The sequence below is a fragment of the Clarias gariepinus genome, chromosome 24 (genome assembly GCF_024256425.1).
Source record: "Clarias gariepinus isolate MV-2021 ecotype Netherlands chromosome 24, CGAR_prim_01v2, whole genome shotgun sequence".
Classification (NCBI taxonomy): domain Eukaryota; kingdom Metazoa; phylum Chordata; class Actinopteri; order Siluriformes; family Clariidae; genus Clarias; species Clarias gariepinus.
The window spans coordinates 4674822-4694206 of record NC_071123.1 but is presented as its reverse complement, the minus strand read 5'-3'; the positions used below and the strand labels follow the sequence as shown (position 1 = coordinate 4694206).

Below are 19385 nucleotides of genomic sequence, written 5' to 3'. Positions count from 1 at the left end.
GGGTTGTTTTACGACACATTGGATTCCATAATTCAGCTTAAATTCCATTTTATATGTCTTAAACTGCATCAAATATAACTATTAAACAACACGACCGATGGGAAAAATGTCAATATTAATTTCCTACGGAGACGCAAAAACCAAAAAATAAATTAATAAAATGAATAGTGTTGTGCAGTAACTCTTATTTTCACTAGGTGGCGTCAATGTCGCTTTATACTCCTATACATTAAATACATGAAAGTTTCCTAGCACATACTGTAGATGTCGCTTTATAAGGTATACAGTTTATAACTGCCCCAAAAATAGATAGATAAATATCAAAAAGTTTCGAGATTATCTTTGTTTACCAGCTGTTTTGTCACCGTACATCCTCCCTCAGATGCCTTAAAACATGGCAGTAAAATTCGCTTTTGACCCTCTTTGAATGTTCTCCAAAGATCATCACGCACAAGTTATCAAATGATTTTGACATTTTTGGAGATTGAGCTCGTTGAAGGTCTGCCCATAATGTTCTTTCGCTCTTGAAGGGTGCATGTCCCTCAAAACACCTCGAACGGCTAATTGCAGCAACTTGCCGAATCATGTCAAACGTCTCTTTGGCAGATTTGCCAAGTTTCACACAGAACTTCACGTTCGCTCTTTGTTCCAACTTGCTGTCCATGATGAAATCGCAGACCTGGCAATGCATGTGGTCAGAATAGCACCAGTTGCACAGCTCCCGATGTACACAGATGATGTCTTTTGGCACACTGACTTATGAAAGTGCTCCCTGTAACTATGCGTGCAGCCTTGTGCTGCCATCTGTTGCCGCGTTACAAAACTAGTCTACTTTTTGATACCGCCTCATAGATAGTTGGTAAAAAAGTATTTCCCCCTTCCTGAATTTAGATTTTTTTTTTTTGCATATTTTTCAGATCATCAAACAAATCACAGTGGTTGGTCAAGTCCCAGCGCCTTTATAAGTCTTTCCCGACAGATGAATGTTAATTACTTTGTTTCTCATCTGTTCTTGAATTTCTTTAGATCGTAGTGCTTTAATAAAATCTTCTAGCATGCCTCAGGGTTTTAGACAGGTTATATTTAATTGATTTCTTGATTAGTAGTAATCAGGCCTGGATGTGGCAAGTAAAATCTAACTAGGGCCAGGCAGGTTTGAACAGCTTTTTTTCCTTAATAAATGAAATCATTCTTTTATGATTTTTGTATTTACTTGTGTGATCTTTGTGTGATATTCAAATTTGTTTGATGATCTCAATTATTTAAGTGTGACAAATAAGCAAAATAATACAATAATTAGGAATCAGCATTTACTGTATGTAGGACAGGCAGATAGATAAAGACACCAAACTGCACTTTTTATTGTTATGGACCCCTAAGAGTACTATTGATCTACATTTAAATGACTCTCATCATCTATACCACTTTATTCTGCAGGGCACACTCATTACAGGCAATTTTGGAATGCCAAATATCCTAATCTGCAGGTCTTTGGGAGGAAACCCACCAAGCATGGGGAGAACATGCAAACTCCAGGCACACAGACCCGACATGGGAATCGAACCTTGAACCTGGAAGTGCAAGGGTGATCGTACTAAGCCACTGTGCCACCTACATTTAAATTAATTACATTTAAATTTAGACATATAATTATAAATTTCTATGTTTATGATTATTATTAAGATAATTGCTGTTTTTGTTGTTGTTACTGTTGTTATATCTGTATACTGAGCTAACATACCTTTTACTTCCCAGAATGTTCTGAACATAATAGTTTTTGGTTTATAAAATGTTTAAAGGACCTTTTTATAACTTCTATTTGGTTTTCCAGGAAAGTCGAAAAAATATTGATCTAAACCTTATGCTAACAAGAAATAGTTAAGAGAACGTTCTCACAATGTTTTATTAACCTTCAATTTTTTTGTACATATCAACAACCTTGTATTATCTTAGGATGGTGTATCCTTAAAGTCATGTCTTAAATTCTTAAATAAATGAAATACCTTTTTTTTATTGTGTCCCAGTGGTGGTTAAGTGGTTAGTATTGTGGCCTGGTTTGTGTGTATGGAGTTTGCATGTTTCCTCTGGGTCCTTCGGTTTTCTCCAACAGTCTAAAGACATGCAGAATAGGCAAATTGGTCTTTTCAGTTGCCCATAGTGTGTAAATAAGTGTGTAAATGTTTGCCATGTGATGGACAGGCACCCCATCTCATGCCTGAAGCCCCACACGACCCTGAACAGAGTATGCAGTATAGAGAATGAATAAACTTTCTATGTTTCACTAAAAATGAAGGAATCAAAGTAAATTTTCCTCGTTAGCTGCCATACAAAAAATGAAAGAATATGGGTCGACATTATTGTTTATTTTACCTATAACTAACCACCCCATTTAATTCTAAATTTGATTGCCAGTCAGCAGTCGAGATAAGATGGTCACAGAAGAGATACTACGGCTTTATGGGCGACCGATCATGACGTACTGCTTTGCATTTTGGACCAGCTGCAGACTTACAGCGTGGACGGACAGATTCCTGTGCAGAGGAAGTTGCCTAAGAAATGTATTATCATAAGATCAGGCATCTAGTTACATACAGTAGAACTCGGAAAAAGACACAATGGCGATAGTTATCTCTTCCTCCAGGTTCTTGCACATGTCAGCTCTTGTTCTCAAGGGATTTGATGTGAGGGGAGTAGAGCCAAAAAAATGTCGTTGATTTTAGGAGGCACTTTATTACTATTAGTAGTAATAGCAGTAGTAGTAGTACTAGTAGAATTCATTTATTTACCTATTATGCCAAGAAAAGTTTAGAGGTGGTTTTGCTCATATACTACTGTTTACTAAGCCAGGGATGCCCGGTCTCTGACCTAACTACATCCATGCCCAGAAAGACTTATAAGCAAAGTGACAATGCATCCAAGACATTTATATTACATTCACAGCATTTAGCAGACACCATTATCACCCTTACATGAGCACTATCTGAGCAGTTGAGGGCTAAGGGCCCAACAACTTGATATTGATGGGATTCAATCCTGGGACCTTCTGATCAGTAGTTCAATGCCTTAACCACTGAACTACTCCTACCATTCATTCACTAACACCAAAAAAAAGTTTTTTTTTAGTCACATGATTTGAAAGTAGCTCATAAAACCCCAGGTTTGATGACACAGGTTGATTCTTAACTTTATTCTTGACTTGTTTGTCTGGGAAGCACATTTGACAGAACCAGCTAATAAAAAAAAAAGTTTCTTTGTAATAGTTTAATCCTAATTTACAATTCTAGACGATATAATAACATCTCATTTTTTATATTCAAGAAAAATGTCATGTGATGTCTTTCTAAATGTGCTGCGTATGGTCAGTGTTACATCACCCATAATTTCTCTTAAAGGAGAAACGTGGGTCTCGGCTCTTATGGGTTAATGAATTTCCTCATTTCCCCTTTTATAACCCGTAAAGAAGGTCTTAGCAGCTACAGACCATTTTAAAACAAGCTCAACAAAACCACCACCTACTAATAAAACAGGACCAATTTACCAAAAAACCATGACCCCCCCCCCTCCAATTTTTTTTATTACATTAAAATCAATTAAAATAAACTGTTGCATTCAGCTCAAGTTTAAAAAGAATGTTTTTCCACCTTACAGCTCAAAGTACAGATTAAAGGTTTGATCCTGAGCCTGTGTGGTGTTTTACACATTCTCCATGTTTCCCTAGGTTTCCTCTGGGGTCTCTGGTTTCCTTTCCACATCCTAAAGACACATCAACCCTGCCTCTAAGTTTAAATCAATCATTTAAATGAATAATCCAGGGTGTATTTCTATCTCAAACCTCATGGATTCAATCTCGACCCTGACCAGGATGAAGTGCTTCCTGAAGATGAATAGACAGATGAAGTGATTCTGCATGCAATACACTGTATTTGGTAATGTTAGTCATGATTGGGGTTTTATTTTGCCTTAGCGTTTGGCCTAATTTGGAATCACCACTGGTTTTGTTTCAAAGACCTGGCAAGCTTGAACAGAACATAAAAAATGGGATTCATATTTCAAACCTCTTTCTCTCTCTGCTGTTTTTGTACTGTGATGTTGACTATGCTTCAGGAGCACGTTCCGGTTGTTGCGTGTCCTTTTGGTCTGGTCCAGAAATGTAGTCTAAGGGCAGGGTAAATTAAATGAAAGGACGAGATCAAAGCCAGCAAAACAGGCTAAACGCAGGCATGTGTTTACTTAGAGGCCAGGGTGGAGTCGTCCCAGGGGAGTGTGTAGATGTGTGTGTTGGAGCATCCTAGCATTAACTTAAACACTGAACTGCTAACAGTTTATGAGTGTGCGTAAGTGTACATATGGGTGTATTGTAAATGTAAGTGAACACAAGATAAGCAGAATGAGCGAAACACTAGCTTTATTGCAAAACTCTCAAATATCATATCAGTAATATTTATTTAGATTCCTTTAGTGTATGAATATATATATATATATATATATATATATATATATATATATATATATATATATATATATTCACCTGTCAAGACTGTGAAAGGTCTCAATAGATGACTTTAGTTTTATAAGGCACCAATATATCATGCTACTCTCTATAATGAATAATTAATGAAACAAATCTCATACATAAATATAAAACATTTCATGAGCATTAACATTTTCATTTAATTTTTACGGAACGTTTCACAATTTATAGATGGGTTATATGTCACAGAAATGGTTCCATTAAAGTTACAACATTCTTCATTCATGGTATAAAATAATTAATCAATAAATAAACAATGCTGATTCAGAAACTGAATAAAATTTTTTATGCTATATCGTTGCACCGGAACAAATATCCAGGAATCCACCAATGCAACCCCTATGAAAATAAATAGAGAAAAAGACAGTCAGATGTGATATTTTAAACTGCTTTACAGTATTTCTAGCATTCTGACCAGCGCACAGGGAAAGGCAGAGAAAAACGTTCCTCTACTCTGCTCCAAAACTAAATATAACTTCAAAAACCACATGCTTTTTTACAAAATGAAACCATACAGATCCTCTGGTCGAGAGCAGAAGTCTGACCACTTCCCGATTCTAAAACCAGCCTAGGCTTTTGCAATCCCACATTTTCCTTTTCACTTGTATCTATCCTGTGAACTCCTTACAAAGAGCAAGAAACATACAACACGCAGCTTGCATGAGCTTCGATAAGCCAATACTCCTGCAGGGTTTTTTTTCTGTTTGGATACAACACAACCACTCATATCTCCTTCACCATGACTCCATGACTCCATTTTCCTGTTGATACACTCCATGGAAATCACACAGCAACACTGCAGAGAGCTGACCGGATACGTGTCTAACACTTGGGGATAAAAATATCACACACGTGAAAGTGTGTGTGTGGCGTTTGATTAATCATACAGTAGTGAGCAAAGTTACACATAGACTGAAAGGGGTATTTCTCAACAAGCCAGAAATGGAGTCCAAAACTATTGGCACCCTTTTTCTAAAATTAGGGAAAAGAACTACATCTTCACAACACTAAAAATGCATGCAGTGGGTACGACTTTATATTTCTCTTTACCTTTTACATAAGTCTCCAAGGTCCCCACAGTGTGTCTTTCTTACTGTGATCTCATATATAGAAAGAGATAGAAATTACTGAAGTACTCATTAACAAAGTGTATGCGGCTGGCAGTGATGCACTGGGTGTTTTTGTACCTTTCCACTGTCTCCAGCATTGACTTTTTTGGAAGTTGTGTTGCAATGACTTATCTGTGCAAATAAACCAGACGGGCTGGCCTTTGGTCCCTGCCAGTATGGGTGAGCCTTGGGTACTTACAGTATGATGCTGTCACCAGTTTACTGGTTTATAATCGATAATCAATGTGCACTGTATGTACATGTACTGTATATACTGATGTAATTACCTGTACTTGCAAACCTTGTGATTAAAAGATGGAACATGAACGAGGTTCTCGGAAAGGGTTGCTGCCTGTTGGCACCCCGACCAGGAGGGCATCTTTGGTGGCATTCTGAAGACAGTACTGCTGTAGCTCAGCTGCAGCTTGAGACACCTTTGCAAAGGAAGCATGGGCGCGCACACACACACACACACACACACACACAAGTCTGTTTGGTATTGTTATTCAAACTAGGTTAAAACTGCATTCCAGAAACGCAAAAAGATGTAATTCAACACCAGTGTTTTTAATCAGTTGTTGTGTACTATGAAACAAACGAGATATATTTCCCTCTAACTTCTCACCACAATGTCATGGTAGATACTGTATTGCAGGCAGAACAGTGACATAACTTTACATAGGCAAATCAGTACACAGGCATGAACTAAAATAGGATTCAGGAAGTGGAAACAACACCAATTCAATGTACTGTATGTAGTGTTTATTCCAAAGTACCTAACATTGCTACCATGGGAATATGATTCAAATAAAAAGTTTGACACCTGTTTCCTTTCCAGTGGCTTCATTTATTTAACTGGAGCCAGAATATACAGAATGTCTTCACTATTCGGCATTGCTCTCTTTGCTTCTGATTGGTTTATATTAATGTGCAGTTTTGTGTTGTGAGATTATATTGCCTTAGTAACAAAATAAATATGTGAAGTTTTCTTTGAGGATACATTCACTTATTAATTAATGTTTAAAAGGAGTCTCCAGTTTCAGTGCTTTGCAACAGTTTGAGGAAAAGCATTTTCTGCCAAGAGAAACTCTTCAGGAAGTTTGCGCTTTGTTGTTTCTTGATAACATGACAAGCTGGAATGTTTCAACTTTTTGCCTTATATTGCCTTAACATCAAAAAAAAAAAAAAAAAAGAGTGAGGCTGTTGAGGAACATTACAAAACATTATATGCAAATATGAATAGAGTTAAAGATGTATCTTGTTCATCAATAAAAAAAAATAAAAAGTAAGCACGTGCATACTGAGTGTTTAATTTATACACTACACTTAACACCTCATACACTTCTATTTAATTTGCAACATTGAACACATTGTAAACTTTTCAGCTAAAAGTTCTTTATATATATGTATATTTTCACTTTATATTCTTATTTCTCTATTTGAATATTCTACTATTCTATCAATATATATCTATGGTACTCAGACGAGCATTTCACTACATATCATACTCTGCATGGCTGTGTATGGGACAAATAAAATTCTTAATTTGGGGTTGTGTAAAAGGAATAAAACATCACAGGATGTGTTTTATCGGAAAACAAGCCAAGTCGCTCAAGCATTGATTATTTTCCTGTAATAGCACAGCCCTAGGGTTTTCCTATACACAGCGTATTAAGGATAACCAAATCCAGAAAGGATGAATGCAAATGTAAGCACTGTACATGCTTGAATTCCCTTTTTAAACTCACATGCAGATTAGTTTTGGCACCCTAATGTATAATTAATTATTTAATTTTTTTTTTAATGTAATGGGTTTGAAACAATTGCCGCCCGACAATTAGGGTAAAACATGCTTTTGGGCAAATTACCATAATGAGACTCTTCCTGTGATGTCTAAGATCATTCAAGATTTTACACACTGGCAAACTTGGGAAACTATTTCAAGATGACCAATCCCAAGAAAAATGATACTAATATCTGTTTCTTTATTCTTCTTCATTAATAGTGTGTTGGCTTATTTTTTATTAACATGTTTGCTTTTTTTTTTTTTAGCATAAATCCTGCCCAATATTCCTAGCATTAGTTTTGAAACAAGAAAGTTGAAATAATTCAGAAATGTACATCAATAAGCAACTCTTGTTTTTTTCCTTCTCTGTATAAAATGATAAACATGACACACAACTGATGCTGTAAATACTCCTACTGTATATTCAGTCATTATTAAAAATCTCTTCTGTATATTAAGTGAAAGGACACTCCACAAAGCTTAGGATGATCATATGTGCATTGTGTGTGCAGTTCACTTCCTCTGTAAGCAGAATAAACGCCTTCATTCTCACCTTTATTCTCTGCACACTGGCCTGCAGTCTCAGCTGCTCCACATTCCGCCTCAGGTCAGTCAGACTCGGGTTAGAAGAAGACATGGTCCAGTGTGAAACTTCTCTGACTCACAAGGAACTTGTAACGTCTCCAAAACTTGTAAAAAAAAAAAATTATAATAATGACCCAGACGGCTGAGTGTTGTATTTAACGCGGCGCTGCCGGTAGCAGGCGGTAAAACTCACGCGCGGAGTCTAATGAGAGAAACTCAAGGAACGAATTCCTGCACGCACAGAAACCATGGGCTGGAGTCCCGCCCACTGACGTCATTCCGTATGGGCTATTCAGAATAGAGGGGCATGGTCTAAACCAAATAATGATATATATACACATTTATAAAGTGTGTGTGTGTGTATGTGTATATATATATATATATATATATATATACAAATCTGGAAAAATTAGAGACCAAATTGCAATTTGCAATTTACTCGAGAAAACTTTTGGAATGTCATCAAGAAGAAGATGGATGGTCACAAACCATCAAGCAAAGCTGAGCTGGTTGCTTTTTTGCAAAAAAAAGAGTGGTATAAAGTTACCCAACAGCAATGTGACAAACTGGTGAAGAGCAAACCAAAATGCATGAAAGGCGTAAAATTGCAATTCGGGGTTATTTCACCAAATACTGATTTCTTAATGTTATGTTGCCAAAGCATTTACACATTCAATTTCTCATTTATGCAATTATCTAATCAACCAATCACATGGCAGTTGCTTCAATGCATTTAGGGGTGCGGTCCTGGTCAAGGCAATCTCCTGAACTCCAAACTGAATGTCAGAATGGGAAAGAAAGGTGATTTAAGCCATTTTGAGCGTGGCATGGTTGTTGGTGCCAGATGGGCCGGTCTGAGTATTTCACAATCTGCTCAGTTACTGGGATTTTTACGCACAACTATTTCTAGGGTTTACAAAGAATGGTGTAAAAAAAGGGAAAAACATCCAGTATGCAGCAGTCCTGTGGGCGAAAATGCCTTGTTGATGCTAGAGGTCAGAGGAGAATGGGCCGACTGATTTAAGCTGTTAGAAGAGCAACTTTGACTGAAATAACCACTCGTTACAACTGAGGTATGCAACAAAGCATTTGTGAAGCCACAACATGCACAACCTTGAGGCGGATGGGCTACAACAGCAGAAGACCCCACCGGGTACCACTCATCTCCACTACAAATAGGAAAAACAGGCTACAATTTGTACAAGCTCACCAAAATGAGCGACAGTTGAAGACTGGAAAAATGTTGCCTGGTCTGATGAGTCTCGATTTCTGTTGAGACATTCAAATGGTAGAGTCAGAATTTGGCGTAAACAGAATGAGAACATGGATCCATCATGCCTTGTTACCACTGTGCAGGCTGGTGGTGGTGGTGTAATGGTGTGGGGGATGTTTTCTTGGCACACTTTAGGCCCCTTAGTGCCAATTGGGCATCGTTTAAATGCCAAGGGCTACCTGAGCATTGTTTCTGATTATGTCCATCCCTTTATGACCACCATGTACCCATCCTCTGATGGCTACTTCCAGCAGGATAATGCACCATGTCACAAAGCTCAAATCATTTCAAATTGGTTTCTTAAACATGACAATTAGTTCACTGTACTAAAATGGCCCCCATAGTCACCAGATCTCAACACAATAGATCATCTTTGGGGTGTGGTGGAACGGGAGCTTCATGCCCTGGATGTGCATCCCACAAATCTCCATCAACTGCAAAATGCGATCCTATTAATATGGGCCAACATTTCTAAAGAATGCTTTCAGCACCTTGTTGAATCAACGCCACGTAGAATTAAGGCAGTTCTGAAGGCGAAAGGGGGTCAAACACTGTATAGTATGGTGTTCCTAAAAATCCTTTAAGTAAGTGTACATAATTTGTTTACTAATGACAGTATTTTTATTTTGTACTGTTGGGTTGTTTTGATGTGTTGTGATGTCATTTTCTCTAAATAACAATAATTATATGTCGAATGTAGAACAAATATTGTCAGCATTTCACAAAAAAATGAAACATATATACACATACACACTTTATTTTCCCATGACCCTGTCCCTGGATCACTTTTGGTGATCCTGCAGTTTTGGAGTTGCTCTGACCCAGTCCTCTAGCCATTACAATTTACCCATTGTCTAAGTCACTCAAATCCTTATGATTGCCCATTTTTTTCTGCCAACACATTAACTTCAGGAAATAAGGGTTATTTGCTGCCTAATATATCCCACCCACTTCCAGCTACTATTGTAACGAGGACATACCAAAAGTGATCCAAAGAAAGAAAACCGGTGAACTGGTGTCAGGGTCATGATAGGTGGCCAAGGCGCACTGATGCACATGGGGAATGAAGGCTGGCCCGTGTAGTCTGATCCAACAGAAGCGTTAGTGTAGATCAAATTGATGAAAAAATAATGCTGGTTGTCATTTACTGTGTGTTCTGACACACATCTTTCTATCACTGCTACAGTGGAAAAGGGGCGGGTGGTCATAATGTTATGGCGGATATATACATACATCTTTGAACTGTGGGAAGAAACTGTAGTACCCTACATTAAAACCCCTGGCAGGGTGGGATTTTTTAAGCACCATCTAAACAGTCGTTTTTTTTTTCAAAATTGTTGTATTGAAAGCAGGAAAAATGGCCATACGGGCCATGTCGCAAAAGGACATGAGCAAACAAATTATCATGGACACCCAGGAGAGACTGATGAGATCCTACAGAAGAGCTACTGTACCACAACTGCTGAAGACATTCATACTGGCTATAATAATAATAATAAAAAGTGTTAGGACGCACAGTGTATTGCATGAAAGTGGTTCTGGAACGGTATAAGGAACATGACAAAGCATTCAAGTTGATGACTTTTCCCCAGATCTCAACCTGATTAAGTATCTCTAGGATGTGCTGGCCCGGATCCCGATTTCAGATGTTAAAAATTGATGGATGAATGATGGATGCATTGGTCAAAGTGCATCATCCATGGAGGCTCCAGGTCACAACATACAGGACTTGCCAAAACCCACCTTCAGTCGTCTTGTGGACTCTAAACATTGATGGATCAAAGCTATTAGGGCAGCATAAGGATATTTGGCAGATGGTTTGAGTACTATAGATTTCATTTTTAAATACAGAATTGTGCCGTTATGGGAAAATAACCAGCAATGGGATCGGATCATGAAGCAGTCATAGGAGTTTTATAACTCGTACATAAGAATTGTTTTTAACTATCCATTACAAGAAATGTTGATTGAAGAATGACGTGCGCTACATTTATTGTTGATTTATTATTAAATTTAACATTGTTAAATGTAACCAAATTAACTGCCTTAGAATAGCATTTATCCATCCAAAGCATAAAAACACAGCATTGCTAGGTCACAGAAAATCCTTTACCCATAAGATGCTATAATAGTATATTATTATATTATAGTATAATATTGTTGTTGATGTTATTGTGCAATAAACTAGTATAATATCGTTACAATTTATGCAGAATACATGTACCAGATGTCCAGAAAATCTTGTATTTCTGCCGCACGGGTTGTTGCACCGGAGGTGTGAGTTGACCAGCACACAATCATTTTAAACAGTCACTTTAATATCTTTTTAAAAATATAATATTTAATTTGCTTGGATGCATAAAGAGGCAAAACAGGTACCAACACATTGAAAGGCAGCCTTCCAATATGAGTAAAAGGCCAAAGATGACAGCAGCGATGTGGATGAGCACACTGCTCGGATTGCTATTAACACAGAGCTTCTACACGCTCTGACACTGACATCAGTTCAACTCAGAAAGAGTCAGTGGAATCACAGCAGCTTCTGTACAGATACAGCCCTCAATTATATTCGTATCTGACAATCAGTCAAAAGTCTCCATATAAATGCACACAGACGATTGTTGTAAACATGTGTGCTTGCTAACACACACACACACACGACTAGAATCGTATAATCAGATGCATGTGTGTATGGCATTTGCGGTTAATCGTCGATGAAGGTAATGCGGCCGGGTCCTTCGCTCTTCATCCAGCGCCTGTAGCGCTTCCACCGCGGGTCCGTGGCCATCTTCATCTTCATCTCATCCTCCTGCTCTACTCTGTACACCTGCAAATGTGACCAATGAGGAGTTAGTTATTACCAGACTATTGGAAACATATATATAAACATATATATATATATAAACATTTTTGTCTAAGGTCAGACAGCTGAATGCTTGCACGTAAACTAAGGATTAAGGTGCACCTTTGAACATGGACTCTAACACTGCTCCTGACACACACATTTCGTTTCATACAGAAAGTTGCAATCATAATGCTGTTACTATATCTCCAATGAATATTTTTACCCTTCTATAATTTTATACTTCTCCCAATCTTTCACAATTACACTTTGTATTACTCTTTCAGGGTAATTTATCTTTACTGCTTTATCCTGCATGACGGGTCGTGGGGGGGCCTGGAGCCTATCCCAGGAGACTTGGGGCACACGTACACCCTGGATGGGATGCCAATCCATCGCAGGACACACATAGATACACACTCACATTCACACACTATGGGCAATTTGGGAACGCCAATCAGCCTAATCTGCATGTCTTTGGACTATGGAAGGAAACCCACCAAGCATGGGGAAAACATGAAAACTCCATGCACAAACAGACCCTGAGGTGGGAATCGAACCCAGACCCTGGAGGTGCATGGCGACAGTGCTAACCTCCAAGCCACCATGCCACCCTAATACATTTCTGTAGCCCAATTTGGTAAAATAAGATTATATTTTATTATAATTTTTTTTAAACTAGGTGATAGAAACACACAATGGCTCTGGAAAGCAGTCAAAATTGCTGCAGACATTAACATTTACCTCAGATGTTTGGGAAAAATCTTAAAGAATTAAGTTAAATAAAATAAATAAATAATTCATCTTTGGTGTGAACTGTATTTGAGGTGGCAAAATGCGAACAGGAATGCTAACAAACAAAACAAAACAGAACTTTACCTCATGTCATTGAAACAAGACGGGTAACTCCCCCCCCCAGATGTGCAAGTTTGGTGCGAGCGCAACATTTAACACCCCCTCGCTTTATTTTAATAACCAAACACACCAAAGCATTGGGAAAGTTTTCCACAAACCTCGTAGTTCTCTTTTACCCACAGCCGACGCTCCAGGAACGTCCGTATCAGGTGGTCGTCCAGACTGTCGAACTGCGCCTGTGACATTTTCATGTTCTTGCGGATGATGTAGAGTTTCTCCTCCTCTCCGTACTCCTCGCCTCGGACGGTGAAGCGATAAACCCACGAGCAGTACCACGCCACGTACAGGCACATGTGGTACGGGAACAGGATGATCTTGAACAGCAGGATGTCGGAGATGTTGGGCTTCTGGTAGCCTCCTTTGATGTCGATCTTGTTCTTTATGATGTCGCGTATGATCTCCTCTTCTTCTTCGCGGATCTCCTCTTTGGAACGCCGGTTCTTGCCTTTCTCTTTGGTGCGGTTTAGCAGGCCTTGCTGCTTGGCCAGCTCGGTCGCCTGGATGCGATACTTCGGGACGGTGGTAAGGTAGTTGATTGCTTCGGTGTAGCTGCTCCACCAGCTATAATACTATGGGGGAAATAAAGTGCAGTTCAACTCAAAACGTTGCAAAAGTTTGTGCACTCCCAAGGCAAAGTGATGACAAATGACTTCAATAAATATTTATTAATGTGAACGTAAATGATCAAAGGATGTACGAATTTTTCATGCTGATTTATTTTTTTTTCCACAGAGTATCGACTATATGTCAAATGCTACGTTTACATTAATGTCCTCATTCGGATACGGGATCAGTTCCATCCCTACAGCTTCTCATCATGCATAGTGTCCACCGTAAAACCCTCTGGAGGTAGTGTTATGATCTGGGGTTGCATCAGTTGGTCAGGTCTAGGCTCAGCAATTTTATTATGTGGCACTGATGCCACAGAGTGAACAGAGTCAGCTGATGACCTGCATGTACTGAATGACCAGGTTATCAGATCTTTGGATCTTTTTTATATACTGGACAACTACAATTGTATTGAATCTGTTAAAAAGCAAGACTGTATTAACAAATCAAAGTGTTAGTGTTACTGTCTGCCCACATCTTATACGGCAGAAGTAGATCACTGGTTAATGTGTTGGACTACTGACTGGAAAGTCGCAGGTTTAAACCCCAGCACCACCTGTTGGGCCCCTGAGCAAGGCCCTTATGCCTTAACTACTCATAATGCATAATGAGAAAATGTAAGATGCTCTGGATAAGGTAGCCTGCTAAATGCTGTAAATGATTTTTTTTTTTTAGAATTTGTAGCATCCTTACGCCATCTACTGTACTGAAATGGTAGTGCTCCCAAAAAAATGACAATAGACTTTAAAATGCTTTTTAATGGGAAAAAAAGAGAATTATTTAAATAGCCAAAACCCTAGATTATTTTTTATGATTAGATAACAAGACCAAAGTGAGTGCTCATTTTATAAATCCCATCTGTTCTTTCTTTCTATTCATTGTTCTTGCATGGAACATAATGTCACTTCCCTACTTTGAAGACTGGAAGATGAGAGTGAAAGATGTTTGCTGGGAAACACTGAAATGTTAATGACCTACCTGAAAAAGTGAAATTGCACACACGGTCACGAGAATGACTATCCGAACGTCTACTTTGGGTGCCAGCCGTCTCCTGTAGTAGGTGTAGTAGTGGCTGTAGTATTGCTCCGGGTGATCCAGCATGTAGTCATAGTCCCTGCGTGATTCTTCATCCTGAAAGACATTACAAAGTCACACGCTGTGTTTAACATGAGTGGAATGAGCTGCGGATTCAGATCATCATAAACACCACATAGTTTGCTCATCAATCTGGGAGCATATTCAGTCAGTTTGTTGCAGATGCGTCCAAATTCAAACCCTAATTAAAATATGTATATACAATATACAAGATTACATAAATATACTAGATTACTGTGCAATACTTACAAGTGGCCTTGAGTCATATTCTGATGGTATTTACTGTTTTAGGAACTTTTTTTTTCTAAGATTATTATTATTATTATTATTTATTACCTTTATTCTTTATTACCTTTTCTTAGTTAACAACTACAACAACAGTGTGACTTAAATACACGATAAGACATTTTCAGCAGCATGAAAATGCAGCATGCCATCATTTACTTTCAGTACACATTTAGATAGGTTTGTATTGTATAGGGTTTTGGACGCCTATTTAGATTCGATGCTTTGCTACTGTATATGGCAATTAAATCTTTAATTTAAAATTTTCTGTTGCTTTTCTATTACTGGATGAAGAGTGATGCAACAAAATGCTGCTTTATAATATCGCAGTATGTTTAAAGGAGTTAACATTTATTTTTTTTTAATAACATTCAAACAATATTTTAAATGACTATAAAAGCAATAGTAAACATCTGTACAGTACTTTTTAAAACAGTTAAAATTTTACATTTGCTACTAAATCACTTATTTCTATTAAATAATTTATAAATTTAACTGATAAACATGTTTATTATTTATAATTTTTGCACAAAAACATGTTTGTTTTTTTAAGCTAAACAGTTTTCTGGCAATCTGTAAGCAAACCTATATCCTGGGATATGCATCATGTAGTCGAGAAATACCTTTACAATGTTGTGAAATGATATTTTTAACTTTAAAACAAACAAACAAACAAACACGTCCAGACCTCACAGTTAAGAAGTCTATTTAATTTATTTATATTATTAAATGTATTTTTGCTCATTTTAATCTCTAATGTTAGAGCGCAGTTTAACATACTCTGATGAATTTTCACTTAATATCAGAGTGTTAATAAATTCTATATAATTCCCATGTCATTTTTGTAAGGAGACTGCTCTTTTGTCGCCATTTTAAAGATTTCTTCTTGCAAATGAAAAAAAAAAATGCTTTTTGGAATGAAATAAATATAATGTATTAAAAAATGAATTTTTGTTTTGAAATGTGTGCCATTTGCACAAACACCTGAAAGTATTATAAACAAGTAATTTATGTGAAATTTATACAAAGGGTGATTATATTATTATTATTATATAAATCACTATGTTGGACTATTGTGCAATAACTTATTTATATGACCTGCTGTAAAAGACAGCAATATGAGCACTACTATACTTAGTACCCCACATGGTTCTGGGACCCTAAACATTACTATCGAATAACTGCCTTATATAGTACTATCAACTTAATTTTTTTCTGTTTACCTTTTTTTCAATTCTTAAAATTTAAAGTTTAGTCTGTACTGTAAGGAATGCTCGAATTTTGCTGTAGTATAGTAACAAAAAAAGAATCTTGAAAAATCATGCGAACACTGCCTTTATTAAAATTCTTAAATACCACTTTACACCTCTTCTTTGCAGAATATGTAATCAGATGCAGTCTTTGTTTAAAAAGGAGGCTTTGTCACTCATTTGCTTAGTTAGGGGGGGCTTGGAGCCTGTCCCTGGAGACTTAGGGATGCGGCAGACACACTCACACATTTATTCCCCTTACTGTGGCTAATCTTGGAACAAATTAGCCTAATCTTTATGTCTTTGGACTGAGGGAGGAAACCCACTAAGCACAAAGAGAACATGCAAACTTCATGCACACAGACCCAAGGCGAGAATCAAACCCAGACCATGGAGGTGCAACGTGACAGCGCTAACCACCAAGTCACCATGCCGCCATAAACGTTATAGATAAATAATTTGAACATGAAATGCAAAAGGTTGTAGATCTGTCCCTTTTTTGCATACTATAACCTGATTGGATGTTATATTTTATGATGTAATAAGATCCTGCCATGTCATGTGATCAGTTCTAACTTGAGTTCTGCACTGCTTCAACCACTATGCATCTTTGCACCTTCCATAACTTATTCGTATCATTGCAATTCCATGTGTATTTATTCTGTATATACAGTTATGCTGTATTGTACTATATATATATATATATATATATATATATATATATATATATATATATAAAACTAAAGATATAGGTACATAGACGTTTCTAACTGACATCCCAAGATTTCATTGGCTCTGTACATTTTTGTTGCACAATGACAGTAAAGATCAATCTAATCTAATCTTTAACTGAAAACCTGAAGAATTCTCATAAAGTGCGCCCCCCTCTGGTCACAGCCGGCCATGCACACACATGCACGTTCACACCGTGTGTTAGGGCTTACTTTTAACGTTTCATACGCAGTAGCGATGAGCAGAAACTTCTGCTCCGCGCTCTCCGCGGTCTCTCCGGCCAGTGCCGGGTCTCCAGCCTGGAAGCGGTCCGGGTGATATATCCGGGCCAGGTTGCGGTACGCACGGCCGATCTCTGCTTTGGACGCGTCTCTGCTCACCCCGAGGACATCGTAGCAGATCTGCGTGCCGCAGTACAGTCCTTCAATCAGAGCTAAAGCCGAGGGAACGCAAAGCGCCGAAATGAAGAGAAGAACAGCAGCGCTCACACCGAGCCGCGGCGCAGAGCCTGTGGGAGCCGCCATGTCAGCGTTCCCAGCGTGTCGCGCTAAAAACACGTAGTCCTCGGAAATGGGCTGACGGGAAGTGTAGTCATGGCAACGCTTTTCTGGAGTAGGTCTGAATAATATCAGTTCAGAAGGGCTTTATTGGCATAAATGTACAAAAAAAAAAATCACATTAATGACCGAGAAATTATATAGGGTTGGTTACATTATAATAACATTTATCTGCATTTATAAACATATGTAATTATTATAAAAGATTAAATGTGAAAGAAAAAACGTATTGGGGAAACAATAAGAAAACAACAAAAATATCAATATTAACAACAACAAAATTATTAACAAAAAAAACTATTGATATTAACAACAGCAACAACAAAATTATTAATATTACTGACAGCAAAATTATCAATTTTAACAACAAAAACAACAGCAAAGGATCAATATTGGCAATAAAAACAACAAAAAGTTGCAATATTAATAACAAGAAATATCAATATCAACAACTAAAGTATCAATATTAACAACAACAACAGAAGTATCAATATTAAGAACAATAACAATAACAAAAAGTATCAATATTAAAAACAATAACAAAAAGTATCAATATTACCAACAAAAGTATCAATATTACCAACAAAAGTATCAATATTACCAACAAAATTATCAATATTAACAACAAAAGTGGCAATATAAACAAAAACAACAGCAAAAATAGCCATATTAACACCACCAACAAGGGAAATTCATGCCGTGTCCCACTGTCTTTCAGGCTCTCATGAAGATGTTCCATTTTTTTAGACTCAGCTAGTGTGAAGGTGTGGACTTACATTTGTGAACATGTTCTGAATTCTATCTATCTATCTATCTATCTATCTCATCACACATGGCATCATTTGATTATTAGCAAAACTAATTACTTCATCAAATCTGTAATGTATAGCAGCTGTGGTGCCGTAGTGGTTAGCACTGTTGCCTCACACCTCCAGGCTTAGGCTTTGATTGGGTGCGGTGTGTACGTGGAGTTTGCATGTTCTCCTTGTGCTTGGTAGGTTTCCTCTGTGTACTCCGGTTTCCTCCCACAGTCCAAAGACATGCAGATCAGGCTATTCAGCAAATTGCTCACAGTGTGTGTCTGTCCTGTGATGAATTGGCAGTCCAACTGAGGTGTACCCTGCCTTGTGGCCTAAGTATCCTGGGAGTGGCTGTAGGCCCCCAGCTGCGCTGTATACAGGATTAAACCGTATAGATGATAAATGAGTGAGTGTAGCAGCTGTCCAGGCATTAATTGTCCGAACACAGAAGACAAATAGATATGTGGGTCAAACAAGCCTTTCAAAATTTAGTTTTTGAAGGCCGCCATTAATATTTTCTTTTGCTCTAAACTAAGTGTTATGTCATAATAATTTACTAACAAAAGTAAACTGGAGCAAAAAGAAATATCAGGCATTAAAAGTATGTAAAAATCCTTCCATGTTTTGATATTGTGTTAAGACAGTTCCAGTCATTTCAAATACTATTAGTTGTTTTTATTTATTTTTTTGCTTTATGGAGACCAATGAATAAATACAGTATGTATTCATGGATTGAATCTTTTAATTTTAATAAGTAAGGTTTACTTTCTCATCCCTATTACTTTATCAGGTAAACCTGTGATCAGTTAACACACATACCTAATTCTTATTATTAACATGGGCGTCGCTAGGCCATTTTTAGGGAAGCTTTAGCCCCCCCCCCCGCCTAACATTTGTACTCATTTGTATTGTATTAAATAATGTCCCAAACCGTAAAATACATTTATCAGCCTTAGAGTAGGGTTTTTGTCACTTTAATTTAGAAACAATTATTTTTGATGAATAGAAACAAAAAA

At 37.5% G+C, this 19385-nt stretch overlaps 2 protein-coding genes across 2 annotated transcripts; both read right to left on the bottom strand.

Moving 5' to 3' along the window:
- Positions 1–4532: 4532 nt before the first annotated feature.
- On the bottom strand, positions 4533–8250 carry gng10 (guanine nucleotide binding protein (G protein), gamma 10). Its single transcript, XM_053486003.1, has 3 exons — positions 7980–8250; positions 5928–6074; positions 4533–4870 (listed from the first exon to the last, which is right to left on the bottom strand). Exons 1-2 carry the CDS (start codon positions 8061–8063, stop codon positions 5949–5951), a joined length of 210 nt encoding a protein of 69 aa, XP_053341978.1. The 5' UTR covers positions 8064–8250; the 3' UTR covers positions 4533–4870; positions 5928–5948.
- Positions 8251–11262: 3012 nt separating this feature from the next.
- Positions 11263–17552, bottom strand: dnajc25 (DnaJ (Hsp40) homolog, subfamily C, member 25). The gene is made up of 4 exons (XM_053486002.1): positions 17225–17552; positions 14629–14781; positions 13140–13610; positions 11263–12111 (listed from the first exon to the last, which is right to left on the bottom strand). Exons 1-4 carry the CDS (start codon positions 17534–17536, stop codon positions 11989–11991), a joined length of 1059 nt encoding a protein of 352 aa, XP_053341977.1. The 5' UTR covers positions 17537–17552; the 3' UTR covers positions 11263–11988.
- Between the last annotated feature and the right edge of the window lie 1833 nt (positions 17553–19385).